The 18,293-nt window shown below is 44.3% G+C and overlaps 2 protein-coding genes across 2 annotated transcripts in view; both read right to left on the bottom strand.

Moving 5' to 3' along the window:
- On the bottom strand, positions 1-3,185 carry GP9 (glycoprotein IX platelet). Its single transcript, XM_019292025.2, has 2 exons — positions 3,019-3,185; positions 1-1,876 (listed from the first exon to the last, which is right to left on the bottom strand). The coding sequence occupies exon 2, from the start codon at positions 1,868-1,870 to the stop codon at positions 1,268-1,270; it is 603 nt and encodes a 200-aa protein (XP_019147570.1). The 5' UTR covers positions 1,871-1,876; positions 3,019-3,185; the 3' UTR covers positions 1-1,267.
- A 9,220-nt stretch (positions 3,186-12,405) lies between these two features.
- EFCC1 (EF-hand and coiled-coil domain containing 1) overlaps positions 12,406-18,293 on the bottom strand; it is a 41,834-nt gene continuing 35,946 nt past the window's right edge. Inside the window, 1 exon segment of the mRNA XM_039559055.1 lies at positions 12,406-16,993. Within this exon segment, the coding sequence (XP_039414989.1) occupies positions 16,860-16,993 (134 nt within the window). The 3' untranslated portion in view covers positions 12,406-16,859.

The raw sequence follows: 18,293 nt of genomic DNA, 5'->3' as shown, positions 1-18,293 counted from the left end.
TACAGAGAGTTTAAAGGCAAAAAGGTGATTGAGGTACAGTGCTATTTAATAAATGAAACCTGCAAATATTCTTCCCACTAACTGAGTTGCAGTTCACACAGAATTGCTGTTCACACAAATCTCCCCGTGTGCTGCAGTGAGGCTTTGGTCAGTAATGCTGACTCTGATGACTTTTCTTGCCCAGTGTGGAAGCAAACCTCACAACTTTTTGTTTGCACTCCATCCCAGCAGTCTCCCCTGTGCTCCCAGCCCATGAAAGCAGATGCAGTTACGGTTTGCCCCTTGCATAAAAGGATGCAGTAACGGTTTCTGGGATGTTCCAAACCCACTCTGGCAATGCTGCCTGCATGTTTCATTTTGATAGCTGACTTGTTTTCCTGCCTTTGCACGTTGTTAGCAACAGTGGTGTTATTTATGCCATTTGATGGAGTGTGTGGCTTAAGCATGACACAGTGGCCCTGCCAGATAAACGCTGAGTGTTGCTTTTGAGCCCTCATTTAGCAGTTCCAGCTGACACCTTTGCAGAGGGTTTTTTTTTAAATAAAGCCCAAGCGGATGAAAAGTGATAAACACAATGCTGTTTTAGTAAAATGTGAACTACTGCCTTGGAAGAGATTCCCTCCTCTTTCCCCTTACAAGGACAGAAAAGCACATTCTCTCAATATTTTTTCCTGTATTCTGTGCATCTTATTTAATGTGCTGGTTGGTGTAAGCAGAAATGTTTGCTGATTGCTCATTTTAAAAATATCTGTACCATTGAAGCCATGCAGTAAAGCAGGTTACTGTTCTATGCATATCTAGTTTGTAGGCACAGAAGAGAGTGATAAGCTTTTAGTGTTAATGATTTATTTCATTTTGGGGAAACAAGAAATATCATTTAGGAAATTCCATGAGAGATGGCAGGGTGCATTTCTTCTGCAACATTCTGCATTCATACAGAACGGTGGTTGTCCTTTAAAAAATTGAAAAGCTCAGTGCAGAGGAAATACTCTAAAATTATCTCCATGTTTACACCACTACATTCCTACCTGTTAATTTGAAATTTTCTCCTGCAGATGTTATTAATGTAGAATAAAGCTAGAGAAATGAGGAGTGTTCCTGCTCAGGGGATCCAAATGACCACACAGATGTGGAGACACAATTTTGCTTTGAGACCTGGACTTTGAGCCTTTGCAGCGTTGATTATTCAAACCAGTGTTACCAGTGCAGTTGCTTTTTCGTTGCAGAGGAGTTTGATGTTCCTGTCAGGCTGGTGGCAGGGAACAGCTCACTGTGTCTTGTGCGTTTTGGAGATGTGCCTCCTCAGCCGCCGGCCCCCGAGGGTGAGCTGGCAGACCAGCTTCTTGGAGAATTTTAGAGCCAATGCTACTAAAATAAGAGTAATTATCACTCCAGCAATTAAAACGAGGTCTCGCCAGAAGAACTGAAGACACTTGGTTGGGAGAAGCGTCATACAACCCCCCAGCTCATTCCCCGTTAGCTGCCCCAGGGGCTTCATCCTCAGGTGAGCGGGACTGGCGCACCTGAGCCGGGCGAGCGCGGGCGCGGAGAAATCCTCCAGCCACAGCTTGAGGTACAGGATGTGGCAGTCGCAGTGCCAGGGGTTGTCCCAGAGCTCCAGCTCCTGCAGGCGGCCCAGGCTGTCCAGGGCCCCGGCGGGGATGGAGGCCAGGCTGTTGTTGTGCAGGTGCAGGCTGCGGGCGAGGCGGGGCAGGGCGGGCAGCGAGCGCAGCCCCCGCGAGCCGCAGTCCACGCGTGTCCCCCGCGCCTCCCCCAGGGACGTGCAGCCACAGGGGGATGGACACTCCTCAGGCAGGACCCCCGGCAGCAGCACCCACAGGGCACAGCCCAGCACGGCCAGCAGCTCCATCGCCAGCTGCACAGACAACAAAATTGTTGCAATTATTAAAGGATCCGGGGCATGGATCATTGATAGAATTGTGGGATCTACAAAAGAACTGTACAAGCAAAAGGCCTGCAAGCAAAGGTTTGTGTGAGAAACTGCCTGCATGAGAAAGCACTGGTGTGAGAAACAAGCCTGAGAAGAAGAAGGGAGTTTGAAGGATGTGCAGCTGTGCAGATAAGATGTACTGACCAGGAAGCTTGCCAATGTAAGTCCAATTATGTAGAAGTAGAAATGTGCTGTGATAAGCTTTAAGCCACTCAGGAGTTAACAAGCTGGTATACTATATAAGTGCCTCTGGATTGCTAATAAACTGAGTTTTGTGCTTATCAACCATATTGGTTTTGGACTGCATTCCTCCCTCCGCCGGGATCCCTGGGCTCTCCTTTTACAATTCCAACACAAAATGACACCTAAGTGGGGGTCGGTACCCTCAGAGAACCACAGCAGTTATTGCTTCCCCAGGTTGAGGTTTTTGGAATAAAATCTGTCGTTTTCTGTGTGCCCCACAGAACCACTCTCCCCGACTTCAGCACAAACGCTGAAGACAGAGCACAGGTCTTCCCCTCCCTCTCTGGTTCATTGCTTTGCCTTGATAATTGTACAAGAAATATTAATTATCAAAATTCTGGGACGGAATGTCACCAGGAGATGACAGGAAAAACCACGTTAGTTTCAGGCAAAGGCTTTTCTTCCGTTTCCATGTCTTCATAGATCGAGTGTTAAAACTGTGTGTTGAAATCAGCTTTCAAAATGAAGCTTAAGGGATTGAATAATTGTAAATGCCGGAAAATACTCTTCCTTTCTGAAGCTGAAATACTCATCTTAACCACCTCCTATGTCTTTGTCAGTGAGTTATTCTGAGTATCTTTGCTCTGAATCCAGATACTCATCTGTGATTTTTCAAGAAAACTACTGGGGCTTTTTTTCCAAAGTAAACATCTTAAAAGGACAGACTATGTCATCTGGCTAAAAAAAGTTAAGTGATATTTATGGAAAAGATGATCTCTTCTGATTTAATATAGAAACAGCAAGAAACGCAAACTCAAACAGAAACACAAACTGTGGCAAAAATGCAGAAGGGAGGGTTGGGGAGGTGACTGGCTGACACTTACCCTGTTTGATCCTTCTTGATCCCTTTCCCTGTGCTTGGTGAAGTGCTGGAGCGTGGATGGCAGTGCAGGCTGGCTGCTCAAAGAGTCACCAAGGAAGTGTGGCAGAGAAGATGAGCTTTTTCCTGTGCAGGATAGGACAGCATCCCAGAGGAAGCTGCTGTTTATGGTTGTGCCGTGGCAGACAGTGCTCGGGGAGGGCCTTGTGTTTGCTGCAGACAAGAGGAAATGCTTTGGGATTTTTGGTTTATTCCTAATGTATTTTTTCCTATTGCATCTGACAGTATCTGGAAAAACTCATCTGAAATTAAGTGGGGTTTTTTAACTCAGTTGTAAAAATCTCCAGGTATAAAAGTTAGTTTGGGCCTGAGGTGCTGACAAACACAAGCATCAGCGGATGAGGGAGCTGAAGTTAAACTGTGAAATTGAGTTTTTCTGTATTAGTCAGCCAGGTTTGTTTGATATCTGACTTCTCACTGCTTAAATAAAATCTGTTCAGGCCAGCTCTGTATAGTGTTGTTTTGGGGACAGGCTTGGAGTCTGTTCTGGTTTTGGAAACAAAGCCTAGGTGAGGTTTTGATGTTGCAGATGTGCAGCAGAGCTGTGTTTCTGAGCTGTCCTTTCTTTGTAACATGGTGTTCCTGGGAGGACAGGAAGTTTCTGATGTATAAATTGTTCTGATAGCAGCTCTTGTTGTCTAATTCTTACTTATTTTTAAAGAGCTTTTCTTCATTGGGTCTAATGAGTTAGCAGGAGCTTCCTTAAGAAAATGCCTCAGTGTGTATCTCTGCTCTTTAGCATTTGAAAAGGCAATTCAGACAGTGCCAGGGGAAAAGACAAAAATACTTCAAACCCCGTTGGAATTTTGATCTTTTCAATGAGTTGAGGAGAGCAATTCCTCCCTTGTTGGAGCGAGTGGCTCATCTGCCTGTCAGATGTTGAATGGCTGGACCTGTGAGTGGACTGCTGATAACAGGGAGGTCCTTCTATCTTCGGGATTGTTTCACTGCTTTTGCAAAGTACATCCCGAGGCCATGGATTTCATGAATGTCTGTCTGCCCCCTGTGCCCACCCGATCTGTGCCATGTGTCTTGAGGAACGCTGCCACACAGAATCAAAACCTTCCTGTTACAGAATGAGATCAAATGCTGTGTCCTTTTGCGTTGGAACAGGTGCTGGACATTTGGAATCCCCCAGAACCCACTCAGACTCTGTGCTATCCTCACAAAGTTGGTCCCACGTTCCTCCAGGTGTCCCCGCTGGTGGCAGAGGTGGCTGCTCATGCTGAGTCCCAAGACCTGTCCCACACGATGGGGCCCTGGCCAGTGCTCCAGCTCCCTGTGGAGGGGAGGATGTGCAGGGAATATCTGGCAGAAGCACCAGGCATTTGCCTTTATGATTTTAGGACTATAGCTTTTTGTAGGCCAAATGAGGATTCTTCATTTAAGAGGATTTATTTATACCCAATTTGAAAAAAAAAAAGAAGTTATAATCTGCTATAATCTTGTTAGGGTATGAAAGTATTTTTTCCACAGAGAGAATCCATTTGAAGTTTTTGTGAACGGGAGAGGCTCTGCCTCCTCTCAGTGGAGAGGGATTTCTGGACACTCTGTTTCCCAAACAGCCCCTCTCCCCTCACCTCACCCCCTGAAAGCCCCTTTCTCTGGATTGGCTTTCTTTGGAGGCCTTGACTTTTCCAGTGAGTTCCGTGGGGGCCGTGCCTGCTTATTCAGGGAGGAAAAGGGCTGAGGGGAGATTACTGCTTTCCTTGTGGTTAAGAATAAAAGCTGCAAGCTGGAGATAAATGTGCAGATCAAACGCGTGACCTGCTGAGAGCAAATTCAGGCAGAAGATGCCATTATCTTTTCTAGTCACTTTTAAGAAGTTACAGTCATTTATTGCTGTCAATGACCTGTTCTTGACCTAGAAAGGCAGAAGTTTTCTCAAGCACTGTTTCCATTTCCAATGCAGAAAAAACTGGCCACTCACACTGTCAATGGGCAGTAGAAGTGCTCCTCATTTAAAATCTCTCACCTTGATTCAGTCTGTTCTTTTGTACTTTGAAAGAGCCTGGTGAGAGCAGACTAACCAAAATAGATCTTTGTAATTGGATGTGAGTCACTGGTAATTAATGAATTATACAAATAATCGAGAAGAGGGATAAAAAAAGATCAATCATGAAATTCATTCTCATGTCAAGGAATATTGCTGGCAGAGAGGAATTAAAGAAAAACTGTGGTTTCTCTCAAACCAGGGGTTAGTGTTGCCCAAGGGCCGAAATGTTCCTTTTACCTACTTCACTCTGCAGAACTGGCCAAAGCCTTCTGAGTATTTATACCCAGGAGGACTCAGAGTTTCCTCCTGTCCATATTCTTTCCTGCCGCACATTTATCATGGTTTTGCCTAATGTAGCTTTGCCTCTGTCAAATCAAAAATCCCATTCCCTCAAATTATTCCACAGGCAGATAAAGTCTTGTCATTTAGGAAATTCTTCTCCTAAATTGTACTCCACCCATTTATTCAAGAAATTCTCTCTCCTCCCGCCTGTTCTCATGGAGAACTTCCTCCTCTTTGCCGTTTTCCCCATTCAGAGCTGCACCCAGTGATTGCTTATTTTCCCACTAGGTGTCATCCAAGTTATTTTGTTCTTAAATGCTGAGCACCACTGAATCACCCCTTAAGCTATAATTTCTCGGTTCAAAAGAATTGCCTGAAAGAACGAAATGTTGTGTTCTTTTTCAGATATTATTTTCCATTGTCTCCAAGATACAAATATAGCCGAGGTACACAATGTGTGTATTAAGTGATCTGTTCTAAATCAGATGGCTAAAAGCACCTGTTCGTGTTTTATGGAACTTGGAGGGTTTTGAGCCTGGTAATGAAAATATTCATGGTCAGTTTGGATTCACACTGTCCTGGGCTGGGCAAACTGGAGGCTCTGTGCCCCTCTCTGCCTTGCTTGCTTTGCTCTAAGGAAAAGCAGCTCTTTTTCTAGCTCTTTATGCACAGTCACCGTCATTAAAGATACAATACAGTGCTGCAGTCAGACACAACACAGCACTGCATTCATGGGAATGTTTTATTTAGGATTGGGATTGAGCTTTCAGAGCAAATCTCCTGCTCTCTATTTTCCATGAATGCCTTTTATATTAAATTAAATTGCAATATTCACTCTGGAAACACCTGTGAATGGTGCTAATGGAGGTTCAGTGCTTGGACCAGACTAAAGACAGTCCAAAACAGCCCCTCCTCTCCTGGTATGAATGGTTGGATGTGGTATCCTCAGTCCCTGATTGTTTCGCTGCTCTCATCCGGCTGTTTGGGCCATTGTTTGTTGAATTCCCAGTGTGACAAAGAGCTATCCATGAATGTACCTTGTTCCAACGCTCTGCCAGCTATTCAGGCAAGCCTGCAAAAGATGTTTAAGCATCTTTACCAATTTATTGCATAGCAGCTGTAGTAGGATTGTGAAATGCATGAGATTATTCAGCACTGAGTGTTGTGGTGTCGTCCTTGTTTAAGGAGTGTGGTGACAAAAAAAATCAGCCTTCAACCCCTTTAGCTAAAGCTCTGCTATTTTCTGCTTGAAGAGCTGGAAATGTAGAAGGTAGGGCGTTGAACTTTATGGCCACACTGATCAGTTCTTCTTGGAAAGATCAATTAGACATTAATTAGTGCCTGACGTAAAGGACCACATTGGGAAAGCCCAGGAGATGAGTTTACCATGGGAACTCGCTGTAGAATTCCCCTCACTGTCTATAACTGACAAAATGGTTATTTTTATAGTGTCCTTTACAAAGCTGTGGCTTCATGGGTTTTGAAATAAACCAGTTGACTCTGGATGTATATCCAGTGGTGAATTCACTTTCCCCAGTGAGAGCAGCTCCAGCCCCATTGCTCCTGCCCCACTAAAGCTGTATTTACACCCTTGCAGATGTGCCCAGCTGTTTGTTGTGCACAGTGAACTGCAGGAGAGTTTGCCCAGACCCCTGATCACACACGGAGACCCCCAGAATGCAGACAGGTCGAATCCTGTTCTGCTGAATTCCTGCTGCCCAGCAGCCGGACTGTCGGGAATGCCCAGCCCAGCTGCCCCATGAGGAGATGTCAGAGTGCAGAGATGTCGTGGGGCTGGGAGGACAGTCCTGAGCCATCTGCAACTCTGCAACCACATAAAGTTTGCTGCAGGATGTGAGATAACATTATTGCCAACCCCAGTGTGCAGTTCTTGCACTGCATCCTCAAAACCATGGTATTGGCATTTCAAAGCAATCTAGGATATTTCATTTTTTTCTTTTTTCTTTTGATGGGCTTGATACTTTGAGCCATTAAAGTTCACATTTTGCCAAGTTCTGCTCCTGGTCCTTAAGGCTACAGATTGCTAATGAAAGCTGATCATGTGCCTTGGGTTCTGAAGGAAATCCTTTATATAGTGGGACCCGCGATAAAATCTCAAGAGCTGAAAATGCTGCTGTGCTAATCCTATTATTTCCTATCACTGCATGCTGATATACAAACAGTTTGGAGAGTCAGTTTTATCAAGCTGGCAGCTGAATTAATCACATGGTCACTTACAGCAGGGTATAAATAAGCAGCAGTTCCTCTGAGGAGAATTGCACATTCATTAAAAGATGCTGCAAGCCTCTTCCTGCATTATCTAATGATCTCTTTGCCCTCATTTGGCATCTCTAGCCCAGTGTTGATGCCTGTGTTCAGGGAAACTTCCTACATTCGATGGAGCTGGTTGGAGGTCATTTACAATTTATTTCCTCCTCAGTTTTGATAAATCCTGGTGGTTGGATGTTGTCCTGCAGTGCCACTCATGGTGGCATTCTCTCCACACTGACAGGCACAGCACAGCCATAGAAGCTCTGTCTCTAGTGGGGAAACCAGAGCCTGGAATGAGAGGAAACTTCTCTGTCCTCTCTACTCAGCAGCTCTCCCTATGCACAGCTCTGAAATCGCTCAGTCATTGCCTCTTCCTTGGCTGTTTGTGCCCCCTCAGCTGCTCCAGCTGAAGGACAGTGCTCAGGGTTCATGACTACAGAAAAGCTGTCAGCTTTACTTTTTTTTTTTTTAATAACACTGATTGTGTTTCCCTTGGTTAGAAAGGCAAGCCAAAGATTTTGGCTCTTTCATTAACCCTGTGAAAAATTTCTTAGGTTGATTTTAAATTACAGCTTGTCTGCTACTTTCTTTCTCTTTTTTTTTTTTTTTTTTTACTATATTTTAGCATGTAAGAATCTATACAACTTTCTTTGATCAGAAGTGCTGCAGATTTACATTTATTAGATGAGGTGAAGGTCAATGTTCTTGCTGGGAGTCTGAATTTAAAGTTTTGAGTTGCAAAAGGGAAATACTGAAAATCAGAAGCTTTTTAAAATGGTTGTAGCATTTATCATAATTCTATAGGTATGTAGTTCTTGATGAGAAGGAAAAATCTGTCTAAATAAGTTGCATTTCTATACAGATAGATATTTTAAAGGATGTTTACTGTGCTTTAACCCTAAAGCCCCCCCATGTAAACCACAGGTAAGAGGAAATCTAAACCAGACTGGCATTAAGTGAGTGAGAGGTAGAAGTATTTTAAAATATTTGAAACAGTAAGAAGATAATTTTAACGATCTAATTATTTCAGATTGGAGTTGTTTGATCTGATTTAGATAACTTATACTTTATTCAAAAGCAGATTTAAACTGGTGGATGTAAAGTTGAGGTGGATGCCCCATTGGTCAGGACTTTCATTCAGGATATGGCAGCACTGGGTTTAATTCCTTGCTCTGCATAAAATGCAGTTATTTATGCAAAGTGGAGCAGCTCCAGCAGGGAAGATTAAAGAGAACCCAGCAGGTCAGCAGTGCAGTGGGCAGGGAATTCATGATGATGTGGGAGGCCAGAGTTAAGTCCCTCCTCAGTCATATTCCATCTTGCCCCTGCTGGGTGAGAACCATGCCCCTGGAGTGCTGGTTATCCTGCAGAGCTCTTGGAGCAATTTATACCAACAAAATAAAGTTCATCTGGATGAAATGCACTTTCTCTGGCCAAAGTATTTCACTAGAAAATTCCTGTTCTGCTTGCCAAGTTTGTCCTTCCTCCAGCTGTGTGAAAGGACTGATAGATCACCTCCTCCTCCCCTGCCCCTCCAGGACTTCACCTGCTGGGTCCTTGTCACTCTCTGCAGGGCAGAGCCACAGCCCAGGCTCCTGACAGATCCATCATGGAATTCTTTTCTGTCCTGCTGGGTGGTTTCCATGGCCTCTACTTCTCCTCTCAAATCAACACGTAGCACTACTGTTAAATAGCTGCCCCTTAAGCACAGGTCAATAATTCTTACTTTTATTCCTCAGAACCACAGCCAGGCTGAAGTTCTGGGGAGCCCCAGAGCAAGGGGACAGCCTGGCTCTGCTGCCCTGCACTCACCGTGTCCCCTGGAGCCTCCCCTGTGCTCCCCTTCTGCCTGTCCCCACCTCCCCACGCCTTCTAAGGTCACTCTGCTTGGAGCCATTCTTCGCCCCAGCGTGCACTGCATTGATTTTCCACCTTTCTGAGACTCCCAGCTCCTGCTGTGAGCTCCCAATTTCCATAATGATGTGCTTAGCAATCGTTGCCGTGGGCAGCATTAATTTCACCCTTTGGGAAGGGCACACTCACTTGCCAGACTGGATTCTTTGTAGTGTCAACTCTGTTGAAGTGGTGACATCATTTTCTCCTCTGTTGTCTGGTAACTTTGATTTTTTTCCTCTTGATTTTTTTTTTTTAACTTTCTGAACAGAAATAAAATTTTCCCTCCTTATTATTCAAGACAGATATTTTTTTTATTATTGCAAACAAATCATATCTTTTTTCACACAAGCTGAGGGAACTTTTAGGGTGGCCCTGGTTTGGGATGCCCCCAAAGCCCCTGCACACACTTGTGCACTCACAACCTCACTGCTTTGAGGTGGGCAGGGATTGATCCCTCTGCACCCAGGTAGTTTCTCTTCTCATAATAATTGTGTGAAGTACTTCCAAGAGTTTTTTGGGGTCTGTTTAGCACTCTTGCACTGTAACGTGGTTGCAGTAGGGCCGTGAGGTGACTTATCAGCATTTCTGTGTCCATACCTGCTGCAATTTGTATGGAAATTTTTATGTGGCAGTGGCTGGACCAGGAGTGATAGAGAAGAAAGAAAGAAAAATGTGACTTATATTTGCTATTTGCTTGTGTGACAATTTATGAGCCAGTCTTAGCCTCAACTACAATCTCACTGTCCTTCAGACATCTCCAACTGTTTATTTTCAGCAGAAGTTATGACCAGGTCTCCATAACGTTATCATTCAACAGCAGATGCAGCTTTCAAACTATGTGTGGTGTTTATTCATCTGTGCAGGAGCAAAGTGAATCTGTAACGAGGAATTTCCAGAGATTTCATACAAATTCCTGGAATTAGTCCTTCCCATTTTTAGTAGCAGTAGTTTATGGACCCGTGTGCTGATTTTTGTAATTAAGTCTGTTTCTGATTATAAGGCCATGTCAAATGTCCTGTAAGATCTGAAAAGCCTTCCTGCTTTTTAGTTCTAAGCTCCCTTTTTCTTTAAAAAATAGGAACAGATTAGCAAGCTTGGAGTTGCTGTTTTCTTGCATGAGCAAAAGAATAAAGACAACCAAGGTTTTAAAGGCCTGTGCATTATAAACCAGGTTCAATTCTCATGACATTGGGGTTTTTTCCATCACACAATGGGATTCAGTGGAACAGTTTAAGTGAACTCAAAGATTTGTTTTGTCAAAGAATGACTTCCTGGCAATGCAGGGATGCAGATTTCTCCTACTTATTCCAGGGAGTTTTTTCTCTTACAGTTCTTGTCAGTAGAATCTCCTTTTCTGCAGACTCCAAAGTGTCAAATATGATTTATTTTTGAGTCTCAGCCCTATTTTTTTCCTCTCTTCCTGTACTTTTCGATTGTTTGTGATCTTGGCCATGCCTGGCTCTCGGGAGTTTGGGAATGACTTGTGCAGGGAATGAAATAATGGTGTAGGCTGAGGTCAGTCTACTGTGACTTGAAACAATTTCCTTTTGTGAAATGGTGGTTGCTGGATGCAGGATTTATTCTTGATTGGGGAGAAGGCACACAACAAACTGTAGAGTTGCAAAAAAAGGAAACAAATGATAGCTATAAAAAATGACACTTGTGGCTGTTGGGATGGAGGACTGTGCCCTGCACATAAACTAGAAGAGCTGCAGTATAAATTCAGATTTTAGCTCTTGAGAGCAACTCATTGTGGTTAAAATTATCACCACAGTATGAAAATTTCCAGGTTTATCAATTTAATATGAAAAATTTATCTTTCTTCCTAGGTTCCCTTTCCAGAAAGGACACTTCCTTTGCAGATCTGGACGTCCTGATTTCATAGTTAAGGTTAGTGTTCACTAACAGCTGCTGTGAAAATTAAGTTTCTTCTTCCTGCATCAGTTATTCCTTGGTGTTTTCTGAACAGAGAAGAATCATCCTTGTAGTTATTTACCACTTATGTCCTGAAATATTTCTGTGTTTCAGGATTTGAAATTCCTCCTGTCTCTTTCCTCTCTCCCCTCAATATATTGCTGTTCAGTTCAATAACTCCTTAAATCTGATTTAGTGACTTGAATCTTGCTTCTCTCAGTTTTATTTATATGTAGCTCCAGTCAGATGTGGGAAGGCAGCTCCAGCTGCATGGTCCCTCTTGGTATCTTCTCTCAGAGCTGCTGATGTTCCCCACACAGCCAGTGTGACCCAAGCTCTTACATTTCCATTACAAATGGATGCAGAGGAGCAGGCAATCATTTTGCTTCCCTCCTCAGTGACTCCAAGGGGAACAGCAGAGTTCGAGCCTGCATGGGCTGCTCCTCCCCATGCCCATGGGGAGATGGTGTCTGTTTGTTTGTGGCACATTCATGTCAGAAATGGGAAGCTGCTGCTGCCATCCTCGTCACAAGGAGTGTGCTCCAGTGGTGGGGCTGGGGAGGGGCTGCTTTCCCTGCTCTGCTGTGTGAAGGTGACCCAGAAATGGTTTCCATGGCAGCTCCACGCTGGCCATGGCAGGGCTCGGAGCAAGCCCCAGCAGAAAATGATGCTGAAAAGCTGAGCCCATTCCTGAGCGACTTTCAAATGACTCCGAAAAGCTGGTGACATTTTTGGGTGACTATCAATCCTTTGGTAGATGAGTCAGTGGTGTGTCTCAGCCCTGGGCATGGCAGATGTTGGCTCATAAGCAATTAGATGCTGTTCTGACTTCTGCTGTCCCCAGAGCTGATCTCTGCTGGTGGAGCTGCAGAGGCTGACAGGAAAGCAACTTGTCCTGCTGAGTGCTGGGCTAGCACTGCCCATGCAATGGATTTGACCTCCACAATCAGTTTAAAAACAAAAAAAATCCTCCCATGGGTATGGCATGTTCTTTATTTAAAAATAACATTTTTTATCTAAATGGTATTTTAAGTCAAATTGTATCAGCCTCCACATATTGTCTCTCTTTTTTTTCTTTATCTGTTTTTGGCAACCTTAAGAGGTAGAAAATTCCTCACAAAAGGCTGGACTTTGCCTTTGTTAGAGACCATTTTTCCACTTGTAATTGTGAAAAAAAAGATCAATGAGAAGCAATCAGCAAAACCAAGGCTATCAAACAATAAAACCTTGAAGTACAGAAATTATCTCGAACTATAATACTCAAACCCTCAGCTCTTACGACCTTTCTGCTTTGCAGGGTGCCCGTGGGTGAAACCACTTGAATACTGATAATTTTTCAATGTCATCCTACAATCCTTGTTTACTCCTTGACAGAGATAAGTTATCTCACAGCTCTTTGAGGCAGAACCATAAACCAGTAATTTATAATGTAATTTGGTTTGTGCACGCCAGGGAACCCTGTGGGGTTTGAGTCCTGCCCACTGTGACCCAGGTAAAGCTGCCTGGAGTGCAGAGCTGGTGCTGCTCATCCCTGCAGTGAGGATGAGCTGCAGTTACACCCCGAGTAGGAGCATTGCAGGACTAGGAATATTCATGGAATTGCAGGATGGTTGGGGTTGGAAGGACCTTAAAGCCCATCCAGTCCCACCCCCTGCCATGGCAGGAACACCTTCCACTATCCCAGGTTGCTCCAAGCCCCCTCCAACGCAGCCTGCGACATTCCCAGGGGAATCCACAACCTCTCTGGACAATCTATTCCAGTGCCTCTCCACCCTTACAGTAAAGGATTTCTTCCCATTATCCCATCTAACCCTACTCTCAGCTTAAAGCCATCCCCCCTTGCCCTATCCCCCCACACCTTCATGAAAAGCCCTCTCCAGCCTCTGTGTGAGCCCCCTTTAGGCACTGGAAGGGGCTCTAAGGTCTCCCCAAAGCCTTCTCTTCATGCAGAGTTAATTCTGGTTTATTCCTAGGCTATCACCGAAGTTAAAAACAAACAGCTGTCTGTATTCTGTGCTGCAGGGTTTGGCAGAGGTAGGAATTCAAGGAGACCTTTTCCTACTGATTCTGACACTGTTATCCTTTTGGGAGTTTCATTAGACAAAAAATGCAGTTGTATTGGCAGGAGGAAAAATGGCCATGAATTGAATTTGCTGTCCAGCTGGTGACTGGGTCTAAAACTCCAGTTAGGAATTCTAGAATTCCTCTGAGCTTTTTCCTTCTCTTCCTTTGTTCTACAGTCTGGAAACGGGTGGGGGATCAAGTCTAGGAGCAGGCAATTCTCCAGACAGAGAATCTGAAATGGTTACAGTTCAGAAGAATATGAGCATTTTAGGAAATAATGTCATTTAAGAAGTGAGTCTCACTTCAGGGAAGTTTGCTGTAATGCAGACACCCCTTCTAAGTGAAGAAGTGAGTGAGCTGCATAAAACAAGGACGTTTTGCTTTGCTAAGCTGAGCTCTTCTATGGGTACCTCAGACCAGATGTGGGGTCTGATGCTTTCAGCCTCAAGGTAATTTGAAAAAAGTTGAGGGGGAAAAATGAAAATGAGCTATTTTGGCATGCTGAGGCAAAAAGAAGAGACAGAAAAGTAGAATAGAAACCCAAGACCTCTGAAAATCCCAGTCTTTTGAAACTAAAGTGTAGTTAAGGACACAAGGGTGATTGTAATTTAATTTCACCCTAAGAAACACATTCTATAGCCTTCGTATTTTGGGGAACTATACATAAAATTATTAAGAAAATGAGACAGCATAAATACTAAAGGATTCAGTGTCTGAAACTCCATGAAATGATAAATGTGAGAGAGACCCTGTGGCTGGTACTGCAACGTGTCACACACACACTGGGAAGGTTCAGTGTCACTCTCACACCAAGCAATTCCATTTTATGCAGCACTGTTTAAAAGGTTCCTTTCTTCCTAATCCCAGCTCCTTTCATCGCTGCAGTGCACCATGTAATAGATTAAAGGACAGTAGGATGAAAGGGAGGAGTTTTAATTCCAGCAAATGCTGGTGCCAAGGGTTTTTTTCTTCCAAAGGGTGCACAGATGCACTGAACCCCTTGGAGCAGCCCTGGCTGGAGAAGGCCACACTTTGATTTGCTGCAAAAATTCTGTGACTCAGTGTAACATCTGTGATGAGGCCTCACTGCCAAATACTCCAGAGAGAGCTTCAGTGGAAACAAATGGGACAATTGTTAAATAACTTTACAGATCAGGTGGACTTTAATTTACTAATAGTTAATACCTCCTATAAAGTAAAAAAGAACGGGAGGAGGAAACCTCTCCTCAAAAAATGTAACTTGTGCTGGAAGTGTGAGCCCCTCAGAGGTTACCCCAGGGAGAAATATGCCAAATGGGAAGGGGAATTATATGCCAAGGGGAAATATGCCAAGGGGAAGGGACATTGAGGATGAAGTCAAATCAGAAAGGTTGTTTTGTGGAAACGTGGTGCAGTCAGGGGAGAAAATATCCAAGCTTCCTTTTAGGGCCAGCTTGTGGGTTTAACAGAAAACTAATGAACCCAGCAAGTGAGTTTGTGGGGATCTGAGGAAATGCAAAGTCTGTGAGAAACAGACTGCTGGGTTTGGGGGACATGGGAACAGGAAGAAGGGTCCAAATGGTTACAAATCCAAATGTTCCAAGAATCCTGCAGTAAATGAGGATCAACAACCAGGTGTGTCCCTGCATTATAACCCTGCTCCTGAGTGTCTCACCTGCCAGCTGTGCACACAGATCAGGCTTATTTCATAATTCCCTGGCATTTTCCCTCCTTAGACCCCTGCAATATTCCTGGGAAAGTCTGAGAGAGCTGCACAAAACAAGAGCTGATGCTTCAAGGGGTTTTTAGCAAATGAACCCAAGCAGGGATCCAACTTCAGCTCATTTCAGCTTTTACCTGTGGCACATTTAGAGGCTGGTTTCTGATGGATATAATGTTAGCATATGCCTCAGTATATACTAAGTAATAGTATATTATGCTCTGGTATTTTGTTAGTAATATATTTAGCATTTATAGACAGTTTTCTTTCTCAGAGGGTGAATATTGCTCTATGTATATATGTCCTGTCTAAGGTATCTGTAAGAAAAATGTACATTAACAATATATAGCTATTCTTAAAATCTTCTTCTGCTAAACCACAAAAAACCCCAAAACACAAAAAAACCAACGAGGTAAAACACCACTGAACAGAGTTTGTTTCATTGCTTGCATAACACCTTTTTTTCTCGCCTTTAAAATGAAAATAATACAAATTTTTGTTACCAATGTGGCTCAATTGTGCCACAATTTTTAATGGGGGGTGTCTGAGCTACACAGCATGTTCTGAATGGAAAGGAATGGAAATCTTATTCCCCATCTTGCATTGTGGACCTTATTCCTGTAAGAAAACCATTTCCCTGGGAAAAATTCATACGTGCACAGTTGAATGGTCTTATTTCATTGCTGGCATTATCTCAGACAAATCATTTCACATCCTTAAAAGATCCACAGTGCACCTTCTCAGTCACATAAATCCAGCTGGCTCTTTTAGGAGCTCTGCCTCTTTAGCTTCTGTGTTTGACAGGTGAATGACACAGCAAAAGCACCTTGGAAGGGAAGGAACCTCTTTTTTTACTTTTGCCCTGGGAATTATTTTATTGTTGACTAAAACGTTCCATGGCACCATGATTAGGCCCAGCTTTTTACATTAACTGGCCTGCATGTGGGGCCCAACTTTGTGTCTCTGCAGTTGCATTGAGGGAAATTAAACTTGAGAACTCACTTGTGCACTGCACGAGTTGTTTGCTAACACAAAACGGCAGCAAAGTGAATTTTTCAGCCCTTCCTTCCCTGAGAGCCTGGGAACAAGATTGCTTTGGACCTTCTTCAAGCATTTAAATTTAACTTTTTATGTGAAATCTGACTGTTGTCAGGAAAGGCTGCTGCATATTCCTAAGACATCTCTATAATTGCAAATATAAAACTCAGCAGAGCAATAAAAAATCTAGCTTCAGAGTTAAATAAGGTGAATAATTGAGTGAGAAATACAGAGCACTCAAAACCTGCACTGCTGGCACACACTCCTGGGTGTGTTTATCATTCAGTTTGTCACTTGTTGGATAACAAATCCAGGGATAACACAGGCTGCCTTGGCTTTGGAGTGGGGCTGCCACAAAGGCTGCAACCTGTGCCCAGCCCCTGCACAGCCAGGGCTGTAAATCTGTGTGGCTCAGGGGAGGGTGGTGGGCACAGTTTGGTACCAGTCCAGTCCCAGGGGCACCCCCAGAGCTGGGATTTGCAGTCCAGGTAAGGCAGGGCTGTGCTCAGCCAAGGGGCTGGTGCTCTTCCTTTGGGTCAATCCTTGCTCCTGGCCAGTCCAGGCGTGGCTGAGCTGGACAAATGCCCTTCATTCCTCCTTCCAGCTGCCCAGGGGCTGGTTGGGCTCAGCAGGAGATCACCAGAGGGTTGGACAGGGACCGTGGGCTCTGAGCCTGCTCCATGGGCTGCCTGTGCAACAGTTCACAGGCTGCCAGCTCCTGCTGAAGGGTGTCCAGCACTTCGAACAGCTGGGCTTTGCCTTGGGAAGGAAAATGGCAAACGTTAGCACTTGAACAAAGTAAGGAAGTTGCAGTTTCACAATCATGAACAAGCTCTTTTCTTCACAGGTGCCATTTCAAGTGGTTATCATAAAATGTCTAAATTTTGTGAGCAAACAGTGAATTCCTGTCCATAAAAAACGTGAGCAGAACTGGGTTCAGCTGTCTTCTCTGTCAGTTCTCTGGCTTCATTCCCTGCCCACTGAGGTCTCACATACTTGTGTGAACAAAGACTTTCATATCACAACTGCCCACCCAACCATCCATTTTGGCTTGTTTGATTACAGAGACTTAGGAAAGCTGCTCAACTCTCACGCAGTGCACAGCCAGACAGTGGGAAGCAGAGAAGGGGAGCTGTTCGTGGCAGTGGTGATGCAGAATGGACAGAGCCACACTTGCTGGAGTTTTAGGGAGCTGAGCTGCTCCAAAGGGAGGAATTTTCTTTGAGCAGCATCCCTTGGAGCCCCTGTTCCTGTGCAGGATAATTGGCTGTACCTTTTGGGCACTGTGCTGAGGATACAAACAGTCTCCTCTTCTGTTCTCCCAGGAGAACATCAAACCTACAGCTCAGCTGTAGTTTCTCTCTGTACTGGTGTCCTGGAGCCTACAAAGGTCTGTCCTTGCCCTCTTTTCTCTGCTCCCTCTGCAGCTGAAGAGCAGAGCTTGGCTCTGGGCTGCCTGTGCCCTGGATTGCTGGGCACAAGGAAAAACAGGCTTTGAAACTGCAAACCCCAGAAGGGTTCCATGCTACTCTCCCTAAATCCCTGTAAATAATCTCCAAAACCGAGCCCCCAGGCCACATCTGGTCTTTTCTAATCTTGTCTTTGACTACTGCCTGCCTGTTAAAAGCACCTCCAAGCTATGTTCCTGGGACAGGGTGTTCATTTCTTGGAGGTAAGTACAAATGTTCTGCTAATAGAACAAAGTAATCAAACCAAAGCCCTGGGGCTGTGATCCCTGCACGGCTCCTGCAAAGGCAGCTCCAAACCATTGTAAGGGACAGGAGTCTGCAGGTTTAGTTTTCACACAAGGAACATGAAATGCTGTCATTAGAGGAGTGCAGGTTTGATGTGCTTTCTGTACAGAACTGTTCTGGTGTGTAAATCTTGTGTTGCAGCAGAGGAACACAACACACTGGGGTAGCAAAGCTGAGAAATAGCTGCATTACACACTCAGCCATTTCTCCACTTCCTCGTATCCATGAAACTCTACAAACATTTGTGGGACACTGAATTACCCCCCAAAGGCCACATTTTAATTAAAATTTGGCTAAAAAAGCAC

Source organism: Corvus cornix, chromosome 12 (genome assembly GCF_000738735.6).
Source record: "Corvus cornix cornix isolate S_Up_H32 chromosome 12, ASM73873v5, whole genome shotgun sequence".
Classification (NCBI taxonomy): Eukaryota; Metazoa; Chordata; class Aves; order Passeriformes; family Corvidae; genus Corvus; species Corvus cornix.
The sequence above is the reverse complement of the archived record's forward strand: the minus strand, read 5'-3'. Positions and strand labels throughout refer to the sequence as shown.

Excerpts from the sequence above, each read along its gene's own strand:
- GP9 (XM_019292025.2), bottom strand. The coding sequence starts at position 1,870 with ATGGAGCTGCTGGCCGTGCTGGGCTGTGCCCTGTGGGTGCTGCTGCCG.